Here is a 24,847-nt window from a genome sequence, read left to right as displayed (position 1 = left end):
TTATGTTTGAAAGATTTGAACTTTTTCATTGACCCCGAAGTCTGTGCATAATAAACAGAAGCTCGAGTTCCAACAGCGGCCCAAGGGTTTTGTTTTTAATTCTCTAAAATGATAAATTACTCAAAAATTTTGTCCATCTTAAATCTAAAATATATCTAAGCACACATTATCACTAGCGTTATGATACCGGAATAACATATGCACAATGCATAGTAGAAGCGTTCATTATGGTATCAAGTAGAAAAAACCTTAACAGTTTTTGTTTGATCTTTTACTACTATTGACGTCATTGTGTCAGTACGTAAATACTTGAGCAGTGTTTTTGATGCTTCTTGCCTGTGTTCATCGCACTTACGGACGCACCATAAAAACATACTACACCATTTTCGCCTGGTCAGCGTTCGCGTTTACTGCATCTTAGACTTCTGTGATCACCATCCGCATCCACTGATCGAACACTAATACTTTCATGACTGGATAACTGAATTTTGGCAGACGAGAGAAAGCGTAAAAACCTGTTTTCACGTTTGAGATTTGATGTGTGTGATTAGTACGGTTCGAGTCGAAGAGATAAGTACGGTTGTACATTTATTAGAAGTGGTGTGTCCGGTGTTTCGATATTTGTTTCACACATTTTAAGGAAAAATCATTTACGCTAGTAAGTCTAAAATTTGGTTTCGTCGATTAAGTAAGGAAACATCACAATTTATCAGCACAACTCTGTTTTTTGTCAAACGGGTAGCTATTTTTTGGTTTCCATTTTATTATTCCCGACCAAAACTACAATACCTTTTAACAAATGTAATAATTAGATATGATGTTTAAGCATAAATGTTTCAACAATTCATTCATAAGAATATGTAAATCATGTTATTCGTGACATCACGCTTGAACATGTATAACAGGTTCATTAGATAATATGTGATAGATTTTTTCTTGTTCATGCAGAAGGCACTTAAAAATAATGTTGGCGTTATGAAAATCATCAGTAGATAACATTTTAGATTTGGCCTGTGTGATTCAGTTGTTCATCATTTTTAGTATTTGGCTATGGTCTGTTGAACGGTAATGTTTCCATTATACAAGTTTCTTTATTTTAGCTGAATGAACACTGCGAAGCTTTATGTACAGTACGCACATTTCAAGAAAAACTTCCCAAGTAAATTTACAGCTGTGTAAAAAATCATTGGACTTTTTTAACCAGTAAACAATTGTATAACAGCCAAATAAGTCACTGTCCAAAGAAACTGTTTCTTGCACTATGATAACGTTAGAAATACAAAAAACGCGTTTGCGATACAGTGACAATAATATTCACGGGTTGTTCATGTCGATGCTAGTAATTACAATTATACAAAATCAATTCAATGACAATGCGTTTTATCTAGCGAAGCAGTTTGTGTTAAAATGAATGTTTTGTAAGATCGAAAACTCTATGTATTGAAGAGCACAATAAAAATATTTAATGTTGATTTCCCTGTAGAGACTAAGATTTCGAATCAATAAGCTTAATTCATGTTTCTTTTCTTTTTCAGACTACATTATGAAAGAATCAACTATGCATATAAAAAGTTTCTATAAAAATAAAAATATATTCATAACTGGTGGAACTGGGTTTCTAGGTATCGCTATTGTAGAAAAGATATTGAGATCATGTCCCGATGTAGGTGAACATTTAGAACTCAAGAAGCTTTCTAATTTTATTTTATTTCCGACAGGTAGGTGGTATTTATCTGCTAATGAGACCAAAAAGAGGAAAGCAAATTGTAGAAAGGTTGAAGGAGCTTACAGAAAATGCGGTATGTATGATATCTCAAAGATTTTCTAGTTTGTACCTAAGATACAGGTTTGTACTAGAGATACTCAGAGAGAGAGAGAGAGAGAGAGAGAGAGAGAGAGAGAGAGAGAGAGAGAGAGAGAGAGAGATAAGCGATGAAAAAAAAGCCAATTTGGCAACTAGATTTCACTTGTCAGAGGTGCCAGATCTCTTCTCAAAGTGCAATGTTGACCAACTTTTTCGTTCGACTCGTATGGTGACGGTGGAAGACCCGGGGAATAATAAAGTGCATCAAGGTGTTAAATTTTATATTTATGTTTAGTTTAATATACTTTCACCAGTGGTGGGCACCGCTAACCGAAAATTTGACGACGCTAACCGCTAAGCCGCTAACCCGAAAATTTAGCTTGATAATCGCTAAACGCATAACCTACAAAAGCGAAATTTTCGCTTATCGCTAATCGCTAACCTATTAATATTCAAATAGTTATATCGCTATATTTATTGCTCGTGTTTTGTAAGATTAGGACCACTTTGATCTTTTGTGGTAATACAAACGAAAACAATTACTTTTTAGTATTCATGGCCATTCGAAGAGCATCAGACGACCATCAAACTACAAAACAGTGAATGAAAAATACATCCTAGTTTTAAGATAGACTTAATTTCAGCTCGTAGTCGGCAGCGAGGATAAAAAATTTGCTTTAAGATTTTAAGTCTTCAGATATAATTGGCGCCGTTAAACATTAAATTGTATTTGTGCCGTGTCAAATAAATGATATGAGAAAAAAAAATTACTTTTTAGAGCTATTCACAATAGGAGATTCACAAAACGGTGTTCATACTCGATTCTGTAAAAACAAAGAGTAACAAAAGTTATTCAGCTTACAATAAAAATAGATACTGTTAGGAATGTTTTCATAAAAATTCAATTATTATTTGAATCGAAAAAGTAGAAACAAAGTTGTCATAATTTCAAGCAGGTTGCAATTTACAAAAGTTCTTGGTGTGCCGAAAATGCAATCTAGACCTTGAGCTTGTTTTTCAAAATGCTCCTGTGGCTTGTACGATAACTGGAACTCCATTTCAGGGTAAAAAGACTGACTTGCACTTGTGTCGTAAAGAGAGAAACTCTAGACAGTTAAGACAATTGAACGTTGTTTGAATGAAACAAACGTTCCAAAAGTAACTGTCGCAGTAAAGTATTTTCATCTTTCGAAGCAATTTACGTACGCCATCAGCATTTTCAGTTTTTCTAAAAAAAATAGTTATATTGTCGCTTCTCTACAAAATTTAGCGAATCAGCGATTAGCGTTTCGAAGACCAAAATTTTAGCGACGTAACAGTTTCGCTAACCAGCTCACAAATTAGCGGAATCGCTAAACCGCTAACTGAATATTAGCGTCGCTAATTAGCGATTAGCGGAATGGTGCCCACCACTGACTTTCATCACAATTGAACATTATTTTATTGTTCATACAAATGGTTTGTGAACCACCAGTTAAAAATCACTGTAATCAAGCAATTTTGGAGCATTCTCAGTTTATTGTTCAGCAATAGAACACGTAAAACGCGTGAAAATAAACATATCCTTCATTGTACCTGATTGCAATACCTCTCATGGAGTTACCATTTTTGTTCGTTTGGCTCGGATTTTGACATGTTCGTTTGGCTCACAACATTCTCTTCACATATCTTTCCCTCCACTGAAAAAAGAAATCACACGCTCATACCAAATGCTTTTTACACATGAATACCAATAAACCAACCCAATCATTTTAACAGGTCGCCCCATTTCGATTTTAAATGGGATCCACGGTATTTTGACGTGGTTTGGCATTTGACGGGTTTTAGTTTTGAAATCTGAGTGTAAAGCTTGATTTTGGTATGCATGACATGGCGAACCGAAGTGAAAGATACTTGATTTTGTGCTGTGAAGTGAAACGCTAGTGTATTCCACTTAGATATGAAAAGTTTCATCTATTAGCAAGAAGTAAGTGGAATCCACTTGGCAATAACGTGTCGATTTTTATAGTGTCTGAGTATTGTTAGTTTGTACTCAAGTACTCCCACACAGTGTTGCCAAAGGTACAGATTTATTTACACAAACTTTACAGGTACAGATTTTCGGAAGAAAAAGTACAGATGAATAATATTTTTAGCTTTCCAGTACAGATGAAAATGTGGCAACGCTGCTTCCACGGTCCTACACTGAAAGAAATCGACACGATATTATAAAGTGTTTTGCACTTGAATTCGCCCTATTGGCCAAAACATATAGAATTCATATGCGAAAAGCTTTAGAATTATTCATCGTGCAACACCTCATTTTCAAAAGGAAAACACTTTCAATTCTCGTGTTATGACATATGAACATAAAGTGTTTGGATTTTGAATCTCAAAAGAATGTTAACGAGCTTCGAATAATTTTTATTCGATATTAAAATGAAAACAGTTTTACATGGAAATGATTGCATATAATGCAACTTTTGTTTTATTTATAAAATTGGAACTTTACTATATAAATTCATCACAAAACTAAAACTATCCTTTTCTGTTGAAGAAGCCTGTAAAGCAAACAAAGAATTAAATTAATTTAATTTAAATAATTGATGTTTTAGTAAACAAATACTTGCCTCTAGCGTAAAAATGTTTCCATCAGAATCTCTATGATCTTGTGCTGGAAGGACGAAATAAGATTAGAATTCGATTCTTTTACGTGACATACATCACTTACCTTGCAAAAATTTACAGATTTAGTCCGGAAAATCGTCGAACTTCTAAGTCGTATGACACTCGCTGACATTACATCTGTCGCCATCTTTCTACTTTTCAGCACAAACGGCACTTCATTTGACATATAAAAACAAAACAAATCATCTGAAAGTGTTTCGCACATGATAATCACTGTGATGAAACAGTGGGGCAGATTCAAGTACAATCCACTTGAAAGGGATGTTGAAATCATACGTAAATGAAGTGCGGCTCATGGCTGTAAGTTGATGTGTGCGACAACTTGAAACGAAAGTGAAAAATTATTGAATTCGATGAAAAAAAATCTACAAATAACAATGCAGACTCATTTTCATATCCAATTGATGAAACACTTGGATGGAGCGTGCGCAGTTTTTTCAGTGTAGGATTATCAACTGTTTTTGATATTATGAAGTTGTTTCGAGAAATTTTAAATGTTTGAAGATGATAACATCGGTGGCTTTAAAATGAGTTGTTTTTTTTTAATTTTTGTTCCGAGATAAAAAACGGCACATACAATTAGTCTTTTGCATTTATTCAAACCTAGACAACCAGAAGTCGCATCTTATGATTGCACAAATTACCTTGTAGAAGATTTACATCACTAGCTGGATAAACACCGTTAAGGTGCCGCCACACGAACGCTAGTACGCTTTAGCAATATTTTCTATGTCATAGTAGATTGTATGGAGTATTTCGGCATGGCGATTAATTCATAGTCTCTATGTTACAGCTTCTTGACAGTATAATCCCCGAGCTATCGACATCCCTATACCGCGTAACAGTAATTGACAATGAACTCATGTCCTGGGCTCAAACTCATTTGTCCCCGCTGTTAGCTGTCAGATAAAGTTGTATGAAAGGTGGCGGTCATATGCTATCTCGTTTACACATACGTTGAGATGTTAGCTCTTGAAACATGGCAGGATGCCATAGGGTTGATAATCTCGCTTCTATACTAGAAAGTTATACTTTTGAGTCATAAATGTCTGAAAACTAAGCCATATTTCGCGCTCCAAGTGGCAACACCTTAAGTATTTCATCGCATATGGTGTTGTTTTGCGAACTTTTTGCGATGAATATACTCGCATAGCAATACAAATAAACTCATAACATGCCTGCTCAATCTGTTAGCCTCCCGTATCACTTTTTTTTTCTTCATCTATAATTTATTTGACACGGCACAAATACAATTCAATGTTTAACGGCGCCAATTATATCTGGAAGCTTACTTTCTAAAGTATCTTAATAACTAAAAGCAAATTTTTTATCCTCGCTGCCGACTACGAGCTGAAACTAAATCTAACTTAAAGCTAGAATGTTTTGCATTGAAGCATTGGTTTGTTGTTTGATAGTTTTCCATTGCTATAGGTAAGCAGCATATTGAATATGTTCCGCTGCTGGGCCAAGATATTATGGACTGGCATATTGGGTTGTCTCCCTCGGGCCTTGAGAGTATCGTGCGGGTCTGATTGCTGTTTTCGGATTCGGGGTCATAACGTGTTCTTGTCGTTTGGTTGGATGTATGCGGAAGGGGATAGGACTAAACTGGGGCGTGGATGGCTTTCAGGAAAACGTATATAAGAGACATGTAGGATAGGTCACGGCTCGCCAAGACATCACGAACAGGAACAGCCGGCTGTCTACCCTCGGCCTGAAGGGAAACTATTAATTTAGACCTGGCGTCACCACTTTCCCCGAGCCCAACACGACGGAGATGCGCGTCAAATCTATAGTGATTGGACATAAGCCGGGACATCACGCAAATGAAATCCCGACCTACATCCAACCCCTTGAACCACGGGTTCGTCGATACCTTGGGGATTATGGAATGTAACCACCTTCCCAGTTCCCCCTTGGTCCAAGAATTTTGCCAACTGATGATCGTATTCTGACGTACAAATGCGAAAAATTCATTAAAGGTAATTGGTCTTTCATAAACGTCACCGTTTGTTGCGCCCACCTTAGCCAAAGTGTCCGCTTTCTCATTACCCGGTATCGAGCAGTGAGAAGGTACCCACGCTAAGGTAATCTGATACGATTTTTCGGATAAAGCACTCAGATGTTCCCGTATTTTCCCCAGGAAATACGGAGAGTGCTTAACATCTTTCATCGATCGGAGAGCCTCAATGGAACTGAGACTGTCCGTAAAGATGAAATAATGGTCCGTGGGCATTTTTTCGATAATCCCTAGGGTGTACTGAATTGCAGCTAATTCTGCGACGTAAACAGAAGCAGGATTATCGAGCTTATGGGGGACGGTTAAATTGTTATTGAAAATACCAAAGCCAGTGGACCCAGAAGTGATCCGTCAGTGTAGAACATATTGTCGCGGTTGATGTTTCGATATTTATTGGAAAAAATTTTGGGGATCTGCTGCACGCGTAAATGATCCGGGATTCCACGAGTTTCTTCTATCATGGATGTATCGAAAAACACAGTAGAATCAGAAGTATTTGATAAGTCGACACGATTTGGAATATTCGAAGAAGGGTTAATATTTTGGAACATGTGATTGAAATACAATGTCATAAAACGGGTTTGAGAATTAAGTTCGATTAACCTTTCAAAATTTTCAATCACGGGACGGTTCAAGACCTCACATTTGATAAGAATACGAGAAGACAGGCTCCAGAAGCGGTTTTTCAATGGTAGTACTCCAGCTAAGACCTCCAAACTCATCGTATGGGTCGATTGCACGCAACCCAAGGCGATACGCAAACAACGATATTGTATTCTCTCCAGTTTGATCAAATGTGTGTTTGCTGCGGAGCGAAAGCAGAAACACCCGTACTCAATAACAGACAATATCGTTGTTTGGTAAAGCCTTATAAGGTCTCCTGGATGGGCTCCCCACCATTGTCCGGTTATTTTACGAAGAAAATTCACTCTTTGTTGACATTTTTTCATCAGATACCTCACGTGACAACCCCAGGTGCATTTAGTGTCGAACCAGACACCAAGATATTTGTGTACCAAAACCTGAGAAATCGTTTTACCCATTAATTGTGTTTGAAGCTGAGCAGGTTCATGCTTCCTAGAAAAAACTACTATCTCAGTCTTCTCCGGAGAGAATTCGATACCTAGCTGTAAAGCCCAAGCAGACAAATTATCCAAGGTATCTTGCAATGGTCCTTGCAAATCGGCAGCTTTGGCTCCTGTAACAGAGATTACACTGTCGTCTGCAAGTTGTCTTATCGCGCATGAATTTGCCAGACATTCGTCAATGTCATTAACATAAAAGTTGTAAAGAAGGGGGCTTAAACATGAGCCCTGGGGAAGACCCATGTAGCTAATGCGAAAAGTTGCTAAATCGCCGTGCGTAAAATGCATGTGCTTTTCGGACAACAAATTGTGCAAAAAATTGTTCCAAATTGGAGAAAATCCTTGTCGGTGAAGTTTACCCGAAAGAATGTCAATAGAAACGGAATCAAAAGCCCCCTTAATGTCCAAGAACGCAGATGCGATTCCGCATTCTTCGGGCTGTGTTCCAAAGAGTGCTCATCGATGTCTCCCTCGACGTCTCGTTCACGAACCGACGCCAATATCCGCGTTTCTTTGCTTTAGCCAAACTTTTAAGCTTGGTATCAAGCTCCGAATACCGTAAATAGTCGCCAGGTATACCTCCTTTCTGGAAGGCCAAAAACGCGTCGGATCTTTGCGTGTAGACATCGGAGCACTCTTGGTCCCACCACGGAGTGGGAGGCCGTTCTTTGATCGTTACGCCGGGATATTTCTTCGTTTGGGCTTGCAACGCGGCGTCGAGAATCAAGCCCGCGAGGAGGTTGTATTCTTCAAGTGGTGGATGATGTTGAATCGACTCGACCGCTTTTGAAATCATTTCCTCGTATAACTTCCAATTGACATTCCGTGTGAGGTCATACGGAATGTCAATTGGTCGCATGCGAGTTGACCCGTTAGTAATTGAAATAAGAATAGGCAAATGGTCGCTACCGTGAGGATCGAGGATTACCTTCCATGTGCAATCCAACCGTAGCGACGTCGAACATAAGGATAGATCCAAAGCGCTTGAGCGCGCTGGAGGTTTCGGGATACGTGTCATTTCACCGTTGTTTAAAATAGTCATGTCGAAGTCATCGCAAAGGTTATAGATTAAAGAGGAGCGGTTATCATTGTAAGGGGAACCCCAAGCCACACCATGAGAGTTGAAGTCTCCCAAAATCAAACGTGGCGAGGGAAGAAGTTCTATTAAATCAAAGAGCAGCCGTTGCCCAACCTGTGCTCTGGGAGGAATATATATTGAGGCAATACAAAGCTCTTTACCTTGTATTGTCATTTGACATGCGACAACTACGATGCCTGGAATCGAGGGGAGGTTAATACGATAGAAAGAATAGCACTTTTTAATCCCTAAAAGTACTCCTCCATATGGGGTGTCTCGATCAAGGCGAATAATATTAAAATCATGGAAGTTGAGATCAATATTTGAAGTAAGCCAAGTTTCACAAAGGGAATATGCATCGCATTTGTTTTTATTTATCAAAACTTCAAACGAATCAATTTATCGTAAAATACTTCTACAATTCCACTGTAAGACAGAGATAGAATCCTTCATATACGCAGATGAATTAGGCATCGAAGGATACAATCGCAACAAGGAGGGGCCATTGGGCAGTCAACTGCTTCAAAAATGATCTAACTGTTGGGAGGAATGCTGTAAGAAAAATTTTAATTGGATCGGGTACATTGAAAGTTTCAAAAATCCAGTCCACAATGTCAGAAAATTTCACTGATCCAGAGTTTGTTTCATCAACTGGATGTGCAAAAGGAACAACTGGGGTTTTAGATGTTCCTGGCAGTGCTGGGAACTCCTTCTGGGACTTTAAATTTGCAAGCCCAGGAGGAGTTTGCTTCGGTTTTTCCGCAGCACTGTTTGGTTTGTTTGTAACTTTCATTTCACTTTGAGAAATCTTAGGACCTTTTCTGGGAAGTTTAGGAGAGAAAATATTTTTCCTCTTTCTAGACTCCCCAGGATTGGCATAAGATGTTCCCGCAGGTGAATCGTCAGAATCGGTTTCATCAGAGGACAACAGATCAAAAGGGTTTGTTGTAATGGGAGAAGTGGTAACGGTCTTCTTCAGCATCTCAGCGTAAGAAAGCTTCGAACGCTCTTTGAGAGACCTCTTTATTTTATCCCTGCGCTGCATGTACACCGCACATGTCGAGAGCTCATGCTGACTCTCCCCACAATGAATGCATTTTTTAGCATTTTTACTGCAGGAATCATCCGCATGATTTTCCCCACACTTGCCACAACGTGCCTTATTGCAGCAGTAGGCGGCGGTGTGGCCTAACTGCTTACAATTCAGGCAGTTCATGACGCGAGGCACATATAATCGCACAGGGAGACGAACCCGGTGGATCGAGACGTGGCTTGGTAGTGCTGACCCGGCGAACGTAACTCGAAACGAGTCTGACGGAGTGTACACTGTTTTGCCACCGATGATCGATGCTGACCGCAGCTGCTTGCAGTCGAGCACCTTTAAATCGGGACATGTTTTGTTCTCAAAGCACCCTTTGGCACTTTCCAGTATACACTCGAAGGAGACTTGAATCGGTTATGACACCGTCGATCTCCACGTCTCGCGCGGGTATGTAAACGCGATACTCGCGTGTGAAGAGCTCAGAGCAAGCTATATCGTTGGCTTCTTTCAGGTTACTGACCACGACACGGAGCTTGTTAGGTCGGACCTTGGAAATTTCGGTCAGAGCAAGCTATATCGTTGGCCTCTTTCAGGTTACTGACCACGACACGGAGCTTGTTAGGTCGGACCTTGGAAATTTCGGTCACGCCCTTGTACTCCTTCGTCAGGTCTTTCGAAATCTGCAAAATGTTCAACTGTTTCGATTTCGGTCCCGCCTTTGACCGAAAATAGACAGTATAGCTGCCCTGGGCTCCGCCTGGGTAAAGCCTGGGGCGAGGGAGGACTGAGGAATGAACAGGGGAGGGGGTAACAGAAGGGTCAGGGTCAGAGGGGCTCGGGGATGGTGGCGCGGGAGGCGAGGGATCTACATCCATCGCGCTAAGTCTAGCGCACTAGCGCCGACAAGAACATTTTGCTTCTCCTTTCCAGCAAGGTTGGTTGTCCGATCGTTCGAAGCTGCAGCCGTTACAGTCAGCAGCACCAATATAGCAGCACCAAACAGCCACCAGCAGCGAGCCGGGTGTGAGATCACTCTTCACAGCGACACAGCTGCACTGTCAACTGATGGATTCTTCTTTTTCCTCGTTTGTGTCCACTGCTGTAGCACAATCGGCTTACACACCAGCTGGCAGTCACGATGCGAAACAGTTGCACAAAGGCGCGACCTTGAATCCGGATTTATTTCACTCGACCAGGCAAACAATGCCAACACTTGCTCACACTTCTTTTGTTTTATATTCTATCGGAGTGATCACCAAACACGTCCGATACTGATGCGTGTTCGGCACAGGACCCGTATCACATTGTGCAGATGAATTTAGTATCAAAATGCATCGTTTCGTAACACCGTAAACGACTAAATTCATGATACAGACAACTAGATATTGCTAATATAGCATTGATAACATCGCACAAAGTATACATGTTTCATCGCATATAATGTTATTTTGGGAAATCAGTTGACTGCTAAATGGCCCCTCCTTGCAGCGATCGTATCCTTCGATGGATAATTCATCGGCTGAGATGAAGGATTCTATCTCTATTTTACAGTGGAATTGTAGAAGTATCATCCCCAAAATTGATTCATTTAAAGTGTTGATTAATAAGCATAAATGCGATGCATTTTCCCTCTGTGAAACTTGGCTCACTTCAAATGTAGATCTTAACTTCCATGATTTTAATGTAAATCGTCTTGACTGAGACACCCCTTACGGAGGAGTACTTCTAGGGATTAAGAAGTGCTATTCTTACTATCGTATCAACCTCCCCTCAGTCCCAGGCGTCGAAGATGTCGCATGTCAAATGACAATACAAGGTAAAGAGCTTTGTATTGCCTCAATATATATTCCTCCCAGAGCACAGGTTGGGCAACGGCTGCTCTATGATTTAATAGAATTTCTTCCCTCGCCACGTTTGACTTTGGGAGGTTTTAACTCTCACGGCGTGGCTTGGGGTTCCCCTTCTAATGATAACCGTTCCTCTTTGATCTATAACGTCTGCGACGACTTCGCTATGACAATATTAAACAACGGGGACATGACACGCGTTCCGAAACCTCCAGCGCGCCTCAGTGCTTTAGATTTATCTTTATGTTCAACATCGCTATGGTTGGATTGCATATGGAAGGTAGTCCTTGATCCCCACGGTAGCGATCATTTGCCTATTCAAATTTCAATTGATAATGGTTCTACTTGTAAGCGATCAGTTGATGTTCCGTATGACCTCACACGGAATATCGATTGGAAGTTATACGAGGAAATGATTTCGGGAGCTGTCGAGTCGATTCAACATCACCCACCACTTGAAGAATACAACCTCCTCGCGGGCTTGATTCTTGATGCCGCGTTGCAAGCCCAAACGAAGAAATATCCCGGCGTGACGATCAAAGAACGGCCTCCCACTCCGTGGTGGGACAAAGAGTACTCCGATGTCTACACGGAAAAATTCGACGCGTTTAAGGCCTTTTTTGGGTGAAGGGTAAACCCGACGACTTTAAGCGGTATTTGGAGCTTGAGACCAAGTTTAAAAGCTTGGTCCGAGCAGGATATTGGCGTCGGTTCGTAAACGAAACGTCGAAGGAGACATCGATGAGCACTCTTTGGAACACAGCCCGAAGAATGCGAAATCGCGTAACGGTCTATGAAAGCGAGGAGTCTTCAAGGCGGTGGATATTTGATTTTGCCAGGAAAGTATGTCCGGACTCTATTCCTGCGCAAAACTTTGTTCGCGATACGTCTACGGGCCACGACGCGATAGAATCACCTTTTACGATGGCAGAATTTTCAGTTGCCCTCCTGTCCTGTAACAATAACGCACCTGGGTTAGAAAGAACCAAATTCAACTTGTTGAAGAGGCGCTTGTTGAACTTGTTCAATAAGTTCCTGGAGCAAAATATTGTACCGCAGGATTGGAAGCAAGTGAAGGTGATCGCCATCCAAGAACCGGAAAATCCAGCTTCTGATCACAACTCTTATAGGCCGATTGCAATGCTATCTTGAATCCGGAAATTGATGGAGAAAATTATGCTCCGTCGTTTAGACCATTGGGTCGAATCAAATGGTCTATTATCATATACTCAATTTGGCTTCCGCCGTTCCAAAGGAACGAATGATTGTCTTGCGTTGCTTTCTACAGATATTCAGCTAGCCTATGCTCGCAAAGAACAAATGGCATCTGTGTTCTTGGACATTAAGGGAGCTTTTGATTCCATTACTATTGACATTCTATACGCTACACCAATATGCACGATAAGACAACTTTGCAGACGACAGCGTGGTCTCTGTTACAGGAGCCAAAACTGGCGATTTGCAAGGACCATTGCAAGATACCCTGGGCAATTTGTCTGCTTGGGCTTTACAGCTAGGTATCGAATTCTCTCCGGAGAAGACTGAGATAGTAGTTTTTTCTAGGAAGCGCGAGCCTGCTCATCTCCACTTACAGTTAACCCTATAGTGCCCAATGCCGCCATTTGGCGAGCTTCAGTCGAAGTTTTGAAAAGCCTCGATAAATACTTAAAAAGTGTTTATATTGGTTCATAGTGATTTTACCGAGACCCGTCTAGAAATTAACTTGGGCACTAGAGGGTTAATGGGTGAAACGATGTCTCAGGTTTTGGTATCTAAATATCTTGGTGTCTGGTTCGATTCGGAAGGCACCTGGGGATGATGCATTAAAGAAAAAATGTCAACAGCGAGTTTATTTTTCTCCAGACAATTACTGGATCATGGTGGGGCGCCCACCCAGGATACCTTATAAGGCTTTACCAAATATCTTAAATACCAATATAGTTCACTTACGTGAAATTATAAAGACGAATTGAAAAAAATGACAGAAGCGTTAGTCACCTTTTCGACCGCTAGGTGCGCAACTTCTGGTTTTGTTCTACACGACATGCGGAAAAGAGTAACTTTTGACAATAATATTACCCTAATGGGTACACTGAAAAAAAAAGCACATTTTATTGTGAAGTGGACTCGGCCGAATATTTTATAATAATAAAGTTCGCCTATGGATGAGGCAATCCATGGGTGGTGTTCCACGGTTTGTACGTTTGTCGACCTCCGACAACATTTTGAGTTGTAAAATGGCGACTTCCGGTGACTGGAAAACTGCCGAAAATGACCAAATAGCACCTAATATGGGTGTTTTTTAACCAGAATGACGCTCAGAGGCCAGAAATTGTCTCCAAATGCCATTTAGAAATCCAAGATGGCGACTTCCGGTTCCTGAAAAACAGCGGCAAATGACCAAATATGGGTATTTCCGCGATTGTTATGATGCACTGAAGCCACGAATCGACCTCAGACAACATTTTGAATTGTAAGATGGCAACTTCCAGTGACTGTAAAAGAGACGAAAATGACCAAATACCACCTAATATAGATGTTTCTTTAACCAGGATGACGCTCAGAGTCCAGAAATTGTCTCTGAATACCATTTTGAAATCCAACATGGTGACTTCCGGTTTTTGAAAAACAGCGAGATATGACCAAATACCACCCAATGTGGGTATTTCCGAAATCGTGATGATGCACTGAAACCACAAATCGACCTCAGACAACATTTTGAGTTGTAAAATAGCGACTTTTGGTGACACCATTTTGAATTGTAAGATAGCAACTTCTGGTAAACAGCCGAATACTACTGCATATGAATATTTCCGTAATCGAAATAATGTATAGAAGCCAAGCATTGACCCTGGACACCATCTTGAATTCGAAGATGACCACTTTCAGTTTCTGGAAAACAACGAAAATAACTGAATACCACCCAATATGAGTGTTTCCGGAATAGAGGTGATGTACTAAAGGCAAAAGTCGAGGATGTTGTCATTCCGATGAAACCAATAATTTCAAACGATTTAAACAAATTGCAAGAAATCAATGAATTTGGAATGTTGAAAATTATTAAATTAAACACAAAAATAGGCAGGACGAAGTTTGCCTGGTCAGCTAGTAAATACATAAATATGCTGGTTAAAGCAAAGCTGCAAGTGATGAATACGAAGATTAGAACTCGAGAGCAAAAAATTGATAGAACATTCAAGTGTTATCTAAGTTAAAAGTTGCACAACAACCATATACGAGATAATTGAAACATTCATTTAATTGGACTTTTCGTGGCCTGATTATTGAGCTTGAGCTTGACGGTCGCACATTTCGTAGTTGCTTCCCGTGATGGATCTGAGCTATTGAAGTTACACAGGGAACCACGTATATAGCAACTTGGGATTAGTTTACCATTTACACGTCGTGACCTAATTATTTGAATATTTCTTCTTCGTGCCTCGATAAGCTACATCTATTGTATTATCAATATTTAACTCCCGGAATGGCGTTAGTCTTACATACAAACAATAAACGCACGAAATCTGCAACATATTTTTTTTCTGTGAAAGTATGAAATTGAGTCAACTAAATCTAAAATTGAGTAAATTCAGTTTCGTGTGTGAGAATGTTGGTCAAACGCCCAAGGAAGTTCAACAACAATGCACAGTGGTACAGTAAGGCAAGGCGGACATGATTTTTTCGATGCGATTTTGTGGTTTTAGAGTAAAATTTTTTTCTAAGAACTTGTTTATTATATTTGAAAATTAGGGTGGTGCCGAAATCGACTAAATAAAAAAACTAACTTTTTATTTGCATAAATAAATGTATTCATTCATCGGCACAGTTGTAGATCAACTAAACTTCACAATATTTATACAATATTTGTTCTTCCAAATTTTAGTTTTTAAATAGTTTATTCGACACGGCACGATACAATTTATGTTTAACTGAGCCAAGTACATTTTTTTTAAATTCTAAATTAGCAGGAAAAAGAGGGAGGCCTTTTTTTTATTCTCGCGGCCGACTACGAGCTAGTGGGGATTTAAGGTGAGAGGAGGGGTTTTACAATTTTGTTTTTAACTTTATATTACAGAATGTATTCATTTGTACGTGGCAAACCAGTGATGTTCTATTTGAGCAGTTTTGGTCTGAGGTGTCTGCGTAAACATAGAGATGCCGAGTCTTCGTTTTAGTGTCTCCAGCCGGGTGTATCATTCTCTTTCAGTTTGTGACAGAAATTGTATTCTCGCAAATAGATAAAAGAAATCAAATTTTAATGCCAGCATTTTTTATAAACCCGTATAGCTGTGTCATGTACTGGAGATCACCGCTTGCCAGAATGTCTCTAACGGGTACGTTCGGCTGTTTTCCTCGGGCCCGAAGGGAATCTATAAGCTCAGACCTAACACCACAGTATTCGGTACACGACCAAACGACATGCTCGATGTCATGGTAGCCATCGACACAAACGCAGTGATTACTGTCTACAAGTCCTATACGAAAGAGATGCGTGTTTAACGTATAGTGATTGGACATAAGTCTGGACATCACGCGAATGAAGTCCCGACCTACATCCAACCCCTTGAACCATGCTTTCGTCGATACCTTAGGAAAAATGGAATGTTGCCACCGTCCCAGTTCATCTGAGTTCCATGATGATTGCCAACTGTTGAGTGTTCTCTGACGCAAAATGCTATAAAATTCATCATAAGCAATTGGTCTTACATAAATATCGCCATCAATAGCACCCACCTTAGCTAAAGCGTCAGCCTTTTCATTGCCCGGAAAGGAACAATGAGAAGGGACCCACGCTAAGGTAACCCGGTAATTTTTATCTGTTAAAGCACTTTAAAACCGCCGTATTTTCCCCAGGAAATACGGGGTGTGCTTCACAGTCTTCATCGATCGCAGAGCCTCAATGGCACTGAGACTATCTGTGAAGATGAAGTAGTGGTCTATGGGCAGGGTTTCGATGATCCCAAGAGAGTACTGAATGGCAGCAAGCTCTGCGACGTACACGGAAGCAGGAGCATCGAGTTTGTAGGAGGCGGTAAAATTTTCGTGGAAAACACCGAAGACAGTGGACTCATCTAGATTAGATCCGTCAGTGTAAAACCTTTTATCATAACTAACATGTTTAAACTTATTGGAAAAATTTTTAGGGATCTCTTGGGGTCGCAATTGATCCGGGATACCAGAAATGTCTGGCGATTTGCCAGAAAACTGGCGATTTGCAAGGACCATTGCAAGATACCCTGGGCAATTTGTCTGCTTGGGCTTTACAGCTAGGTATCGAATTCTCTCCGGAGAAGACTGAGATAGTAGTTTTTTCTAGGAAGCGCGAGCCTGCTCATCTCCACTTACAGTTAACCCTATAGTGCCCAATGCCGCCATTTGGCGGGCTTCAGTCGAAGTTTTGAAAAGCCTCGATAAATACTTAAAAAGTGTTTATAATGGTTCATAGTGATTTTACCGAGACCCGTTTAGAAATTAACTTGGGCACTAGAGGGTTAATGGGTGAAACGATGTCTCAGGTTTTGGTATCTAAATATCTTGGTGTCTGGTTCGATTCGGAAGGCACCTGGGGATGATGCATTAAAGAAAAAATGTCAATAGCGAGTTTATTTTTCTCCAGACAATTACTGGATCATGGTGGGGCGCCCACCCAGGATACCTTATAAGGCTTTACCAAATATCTTAAATACCAATATAGTTCACTTACGTGAAATTATAAAGACGAATTGAAAAAAATGACAGAAGCGTTAGTCACCTTTTCGACCGCTAGGTGCGCAACTTCTGGTTTTGTTCTACACGACATGCGGAAAAGAGTAACTTTTGACAATAATATTACCCTAATGGGTACACTGAAAAAAAAAGCACATTTTATTGTGAAGTGGACTCGGCCGAATATTTTATAATAATAAAGTTCGCCTATGGATGAGGCAATCCATGGGTGGTGTTCCACGGTTTGTACGTTTGTCGACCTCCGACAACATTTTGAGTTGTAAAATGGCGACTTCCGGTGACTGGAAAACTGCCGAAAATGACCAAATAGCACCTAATATGGGTGTTTTTTAACCAGAATGACGCTCAGAGGCCAGAAATTGTCTCCAAATGCCATTTAGAAATCCAAGATGGCGACTTCCGGTTCCTGAAAAACAGCGGCAAATGACCAAATATGGGTATTTCCGCGATTGTTATGATGCACTGAAGCCACGAATCGACCTCAGACAACATTTTGAATTGTAAGATGGCAACTTCCAGTGACTGTAAAAGAGACGAAAATGACCAAATACCACCTAATATAGATGTTTCTTTAACCAGGATGACGCTCAGAGTCCAGAAATTGTCTCTGAATACCATTTTGAAATCCAACATGGTGACTTCCGGTTTTTGAAAAACAGCGAGATATGCCAAATACCACCCAATGTGGGTATTTCCGAAATCGTGATGATGCACTGAAACCACAAATCGACCTCAGACAACATTTTGAGTTGTAAAATAGCGACTTTTGGTGACACCATTTTGAATTGTAAGATAGCAACTTCTGGTAAACAGCCGAATACTACTGCATATGAATATTTCCGTAATCGAAATAATGTATAGAAGCCAAGCATTGACCCTGGACACCATCTGGAATTCGAAGATGACCACTTTCAGTTTCTGGAAAACAACGAAAATAACTGAATACCACCCAATATGAGTGTTTCCGGAATAGAGGTGATGTACTAAAGGCAAAAGTCGAGGATGTTGTCATTCCGATGAAACCAATAATTTCAAACGATTTAAACAAATTGCAAGAAATCAATGAATTTGGAATGTTGAAAATTATTAAATTAAACACAAAAATAGGCAGGACGAAGTTTGCCTGGTCAGCTAGTAAATACATAAATATGCTGGTTAAAGCAAAGCTGCAAGTGATGAATACGAAGATTAGAACTCGAGAGAAAAAAATTGATAGAACATTCAAGTGTTATCTAAGTTAAAAGTTGCACAACAACCATATACGAGGTAATTGAAACATTCATTTAATTGGACTTTTCGTGGCCTGATTATTGAGCTTGAGCTTGACGGTCGCACATTTCGTAGTTGCTTCCCGTGATGGATCTGAGCTAGTGAAGTTACACAGGGAACCACGTATATAGCAACTTGGGATTAGTTTACCATTTACACGTCGTGACCTAATTATTTGAATATTTCTTCTTCGTGCCTCGATAAGCTACATCTATTGTATTATCAATATTTAACTCCCGGAATGGCGTTAGTCTTACATACAAACAATAAACGCACGAAATCTGCAACATATTTTTTTCCTGTGAAAGTATGAAATTGAGTCAACTAAATCTAAAATTGAGTAAATTCAGTTTCGTGTGTGAGAATGTTGGTCAAACGCTCAAGGAAGTTCAACAACAATGCACAGTGGTACAGTAAGGCAAGGCGGACATGATTTTTTCGATGCGATTTTGTGGTTTTAGAGTAAAATTTTTTTCTAAGAACTTGTTTATTATATTTGAAAATTAGGGTGGTGCCGAAATCGACTAAATAAAAAAACTAACTTTTTATTTGCATAAATAAATGTATTCATTCATCGGCACAGTTGTAGATCAACTAAACTTCACAATATTTATACAATATTTGTTCTTCCAAATTTTAGTTTTTAAATAGTTTATTCGACACGGCACGATACAATTTATGTTTAACTGAGCCAAGTACATTTTTTTTAAATTCTAAATTAGCAGGAAAAAGAGGGAGGCCTTTTTTTTATTCTCGCGGCCGACTACGAGCTAGTGGGGATTTAAGGTGAGAGGAGGGGTTTTACAATTTTGTTTTTAACTTTATATTACAGAATGTATTCATTTGTACGTGGCAAACCAGTGATGTTCTATTTGAGCAGTTTTGGTCTGAGGTGTCTGCGTAAACATAGAGATGCCGAGTCTTCGTTTTAGTGTCTCCAGCCGGGTGTATCATTCTCTTTCAGTTTGTGACAGAAATTGTATTCTCGCAAATAGATAAAAGAAATCAAATTTTAATGCCAGCATTTTTTATAAACCCGTATAGCTGTGTCATGTACTGGAGATCACCGCTTGCCAGAATGTCTCTAACGGGTACGTTCGGCTGTTTTCCTCGGGCCCGAAGGGAATCTATAAGCTCAGACCTAACACCACAGTATTCGGTACACGACCAAACGACATGCTCGATGTCATGGTAGCCATCGACACAAACGCAGTGATTACTGTCTACAAGTCCTATACGAAAGAGATGCGTGTTTAACGTATAGTGATTGGACATAAGTCTGGACATCACGCGAATGAAGTCCCGACCTACATCCAACCCCTTGAACCATGCTTTCGTCGATACCTTAGGAAAAATGGAATGTTGCCACCGTCCCAGTTCATCTGAGTTCCATGATGATTGCCAACTGTTGAGTGTTCTCTGACGCAAAATGCTATAAAATTCATCATAAGCAATTGGTCTTACATAAATATCGCCATCAATAGCACCCACCTTAGCTAAAGCGTCAGCCTTTTCATTGCCCGGAAAGGAACAATGAGAAGGGACCCACGCTAAGGTAACCCGGTAATTTTTATCTGTTAAAGCACTTTAAAACCGCCGTATTTTCCCCAGGAAATACGGGGTGTGCTTCACAGTCTTCATCGATCGCAGAGCCTCAATGGCACTGAGACTATCTGTGAAGATGAAGTAGTGGTCTATGGGCAGGGTTTCGATGATCCCAAGAGAGTACTGAATGGCAGCAAGCTCTGCGACGTACACGGAAGCAGGAGCATCGAGTTTGTAGGAGGCGGTAAAATTTTCGTGGAAAACACCGAAGACAGTGGACTCATCTAGATTAGATCCGTCAGTGTAAAACCTTTTATCATAACTAACATGTTTAAACTTATTGGAAAAATTTTTAGGGATCTCTTGGGGTCGCAATTGATCCGGGATACCAGAAATGTCTTGTTTCATGGTGGTGTCGAAGAATATAGCATTATTAGAAGTATCTAAAAGTGCGACATTGGAGGAATCGTATGAAGAAGGATTAATATCTTGAGCCATATAGTCAAAATATAAAGTCATAAATCTGGCTTGAGATTGAAGGTCGACCAACCTCTCGAAATTTTCAATTACTAATGGGTTCATAACTGTGCATCGAATTAGCAACCGGTTAGAGAGATTCCAAAAACGATGTTTCAACGGAAGAATACCCGCTAGCACTTCAAGACTCATCGTATGGGTCGACTGCATGCAACCTAAGGCAATAAATGTGTGTTTGCTGCGGAGCGGAAGCAGAAACACCCGTACTCAATTACAGACAATATCGTTGTTTGGTAAAGCCTTACAAGGTCTCCTGGGTGGGCTCCCCACCAGGTTCCGGTAATCGTACGAAGAAAATAAATCCTCTGTTGGCATTTTTGTGTCAGATACCTAATATGACAAGCCCAGGTGCATTTAGAGTCGAACCAGACCCCGAGATATTTAGCGACTAAAACCTGAGAGATCGTTCTACCCGTTAGTACGAGCTGCAGCTGAGCTGGGTTATGCTTCCTAGAAAAAACGACCAGCTCAGTTTTCTCCGGAGAGAATTCGATACCCAGCTTAAGAGCCCATTCAGACAAATTGTCTAAGGTATCTTGCAATGGTCCTTGCAGATCGCTAGCCTCGCTACCAGTAATGGATACAACGCTATCGTCTGCAAGTTGCCTTAGCGTGCATGAATTTGCAAGACATTAATCGATGTCATTGACGTAAAAATTATATAAGAGAGGACTTAAACATGAACCCTGGGGAAGACCCATGTAACTGATTCGGGAAGTTGTCGAATCGCCATGTGAGAAATACATATGCTTTTCTGACAACAAATTGAGCAAAAAGTTATTCAAATTTGGTGAAAGTCCCTGCGAATGAAGTTTCGCGCTTAAAACTTCTACAGAGACAGAGTCAAAAGCCCCCTTAATATCCATGAACGCAGAAGCCATTTGCTCTTTTCGAGCAAAGGCTAGTTGAATTTCAGTAGAAAGCAACGCTAGGCAATCGTTCGTCCCTTTGCCCCGGCGGAAGCCAAATTGAGTATCTGAAAGTAACCCGTTTGTTTCGACCCATTTGTCTAACCGTAAGAGGATCATGTTCTCCATTAATTTCCGGAGGCAAGAGAGCATCGCAATCGGCCTATATGAATTGTGATCAGAGGCAGGTTTCCCGGGCTTCCGAATAGCAATGACTTTTACCTCCCTCCAGTCATGCGGAACAATATTTAGCTCAAGAAACTTGTTGAACAAATTCAACAAGCGTCTTTTTGCAGAGTCGGGTAGATTCTTCAACAGGTTGAATTTTTATCTAACCCTGGAGCCTTATTGTTGCACGACAGGAGAGCCATTGAAAATTCCAACATCGAAAATGGAGGCTCTTCCGTAGTTTCTAATAACGCGTTGCGAAAGGTTTTCTGTTCCGGTACAGAGTCCGGACAGACCTTTTTGGCAAAATCGAGTATCCAGCGATCTGAATACTCCTCGCTTTCATTCGAAACGTCACGGTTCCGCATGCGCCTGGCGGTATCCCAAAGAGTGCTCATCGCTGTTTCCCTCGACAACGCGTTTACGAACCACCGCCAGTACCCGCGTTTTTTCGCCTTTACTAAGCTCTTCATCTGCCTGCCCAGTGCCTCGTACTTTCGAAGCAGGTTGGCAGTGCCGTACTCCCGGTAGTCCTTATACGCCGCGGACCTTCGCACGTACAGCTCAGAGCACTCTTTGTCCCACCATTTGTTGGGAGGGCGCTGTCTAATCGTTACCCCGGGTACCGGTTTCGTCTGAGCTTGAGTCGCGGCGTCGATTATCAAGCCAGCTAAGAACGCGTATTCTTCCTCCGGAGAAAGTTCCTCGTGAGTCTCGATAGATTGTGCTATAATAGACTCATAACACTTCCAATCAATATTACGTGTAAGGTCGTAGAAAATATTGATTGGGTTCGGGGGAGTTGAACCATTAGCAATTGATATAACGATTGGAAGATGATCACTACCGTGGGGATCGTTGATTACTTTCCACTGGCAATCTAACGCTAGTGATGTCGAGCAGAGGGATAGGTCAAGCACGCTTTCACGTGCTTGAGGATTAGGTACGCGTGTCGCTTCCCCAGTATTCAAAACTGTCATATTGAAGTCGTCGATCAAGTTACAGATTAAAGAAGATCGGTTGTCGTCGTACAGCGACCCCCATAGCGAACAGTGAGAGTTAAAATCTCCCAAAATCAAAAAAGGTGCGGGAAGCAATTCTGCTATATCAAGGAGTTGCTTCTGTTCAATCCGCGCGGATGGGGGAATATATAACGAAACAAGGCAAAGGTCTTTTCCTTTCATATTCGTTTGAATGGCAACAACTTCAATATTCGAGATCGAGGGGAGGTCGATTCTGAAAAAAGAATAGCACTTTTTGATCCCTAAAAGTACCCCTCCACCGTGTGAGTCTCGATCTCGACGAATGATGTTGAAATCGTGGAAATTAAGTTGGTCATTTGAATTGAGAAAAGTTTCACAGAGCGAACGCATCACAATTGTATGTGTTTATCAAATGTGAAAATAAATCGAATTTGGGGATGATACTGTAACGCGGACGATCGTCACGCGTTCGGTGATTCTCGTTCTGAAGGAACTCAAACGGTTGACTTCAATGCGCCACCCCCGGAGGGGATCAACCGTCGTGTTGTATTTGCCCGGCAAGAGATCTCCTTTCAGGGCGGATTCAGTAAAAGAACCCGAGCTGTGAATCGCGGAAGGTATGGCCAACAACAACCAACTTAAACGGCTATCTGGAAATTCAACGCCAGTGGAAAAAACGCAGAAGAGGTCTTTGAAACAACCCGTCGCTCGGCCAGTTAGCAAAAATCCACCACCCACTTCTTTATCATCACGGGAAACAGACTCCAATCAAACTAACCGTTTCGGTCGGTAAGGTGGGTGGAGGGGATTGAGATTCCCAAGCAATCCTTACTTGGAGTAAAAAAGAAGAAAACGAACGGACCGCAACTGGACAAGCGACGTGAAGTTCCTAACAGACCGAACCAATCAACGGGGGTAGCTTCTCATATTCGCCAAAATGATCTCAACTGATTTGTGGGTTTACATAATCGGTAACATCGGTACATAGTGCACTTGTTTATTTTTAGCTAATTTACACGCATCTTTATCTTCGGCCTTTGCCGACCTCTCCTCCAATCTACCTACTGTCCCATCTCTCACTTCTTTCCCCTCTCTATCTATTGACCTATCGTGTGCGGTTTTGGTTCTAGCGAACGGGTTATTTCATTATATCATCTTCTATTACACTTTACATGCGCATGTTATTAAAAAGGGTTTGAGTACTCACTGACCGTAGACTTTTGTAGTGCTCGGGAGCATACCTCGATGATGACGACGGTGCGACGAAACAATGGCGGCGGTGCGACGAAACGATGGCGTCGCTGGTGGTTGCGATGACGCCGACGAGGGACGTGGTAAATTTCGTTCCTGTCGATATGTTGAAAACGCTTGAAGAATCGACGAGGTTCGGACTGAACCGTGGATGACCGTTAGCCAATTCTAAGCCATGGCGGGCAAAGCGATCCTGGTTTCGCTAGAAGTGGTTGACAAAGCAGCACGTTCCACGTGCATCGATAGAACCGTTTCCTATGGTTCACTTAACGGTGGTGGGAATTGTTCGCTAGTAGACAAAAAGCCGTTTGAACGGCTGTTCAAACGCGTTAGGGCGCGGTGTACGAAATTATTTTTTTTAAATCAATTTTACCTTATATTCTCAGGCCTTTCACGCACACGATACCGCACAAATTATCCTAGGCACTAAATTCTGTCTCCTATTTACGGGGGAAAAAACATCACTGTTACTGGCTAGACTGTAAAAACTTCACTCACTTTACCTAATTATTTTATATCACTCGACAACACGCGGATCCAACACTCCACTTACATTCGCGAACCAGGTTAAATAAAGCTGGACGCTGCGAGAATCCCTCAGTTAAATAGTGAGCAATCTTCGGGAAATTTGAACCGGAAGTACGTTATCTAGCCGAAACAGGACAACGACCTTTCCAAACGACAGGTTCTCCCAAAAACCAATTCGTTGTTAATCCGGACTGGCATCTCTTTTTCGTTCAAGCCGTTTAAATTAAGCCATCTCAGATTCTTCCGACTACTAAGAATTCCCCTACTAAGAGAGATCTTGCCCGACGGAGAGAATACCGTGGAAAGACGGAATAAAGATTAACCGAGTATCCTCTGGTTAAGTGTTCACGCAGCAGGGACTTTCATAGAAGCTATGCGAACCGCAGCA

The 24,847-nt window shown here is 41.0% G+C and overlaps 1 protein-coding gene across 3 annotated transcripts in view; it reads left to right on the top strand.

Annotated features, from left to right (window-relative positions):
- Positions 1–327: 327 nt before the first annotated feature.
- LOC129733019 (putative fatty acyl-CoA reductase CG8306) overlaps positions 328–24,847 on the top strand; it is a 95,566-nt gene continuing 71,046 nt past the window's right edge. The window contains exons 1-3 of one of the 3 annotated variants that reach the window (XM_055694559.1): positions 328–658; positions 1,536–1,663; positions 1,723–1,799. In XM_055694559.1, the coding sequence (XP_055550534.1) occupies positions 1,654–1,663; positions 1,723–1,799 (87 nt within the window). In that variant the 5' untranslated portion in view covers positions 328–658; positions 1,536–1,653. Of the gene's footprint in view, positions 739–1,535; positions 1,668–1,722; positions 1,800–24,847 lie in introns of all 3 variants that reach the window. The other 2 variants (XM_055694557.1, XM_055694558.1) reach the window with 2 other exon arrangements.

The sequence above is a fragment of the Wyeomyia smithii genome, chromosome 3, assembly GCF_029784165.1.
Source record: "Wyeomyia smithii strain HCP4-BCI-WySm-NY-G18 chromosome 3, ASM2978416v1, whole genome shotgun sequence".
In the NCBI taxonomy this organism is placed as follows: domain Eukaryota; kingdom Metazoa; phylum Arthropoda; class Insecta; order Diptera; family Culicidae; genus Wyeomyia; species Wyeomyia smithii.
Note: the sequence above shows the minus strand (reverse complement) of the source record. Positions and strands in the feature narration are given on the sequence as shown.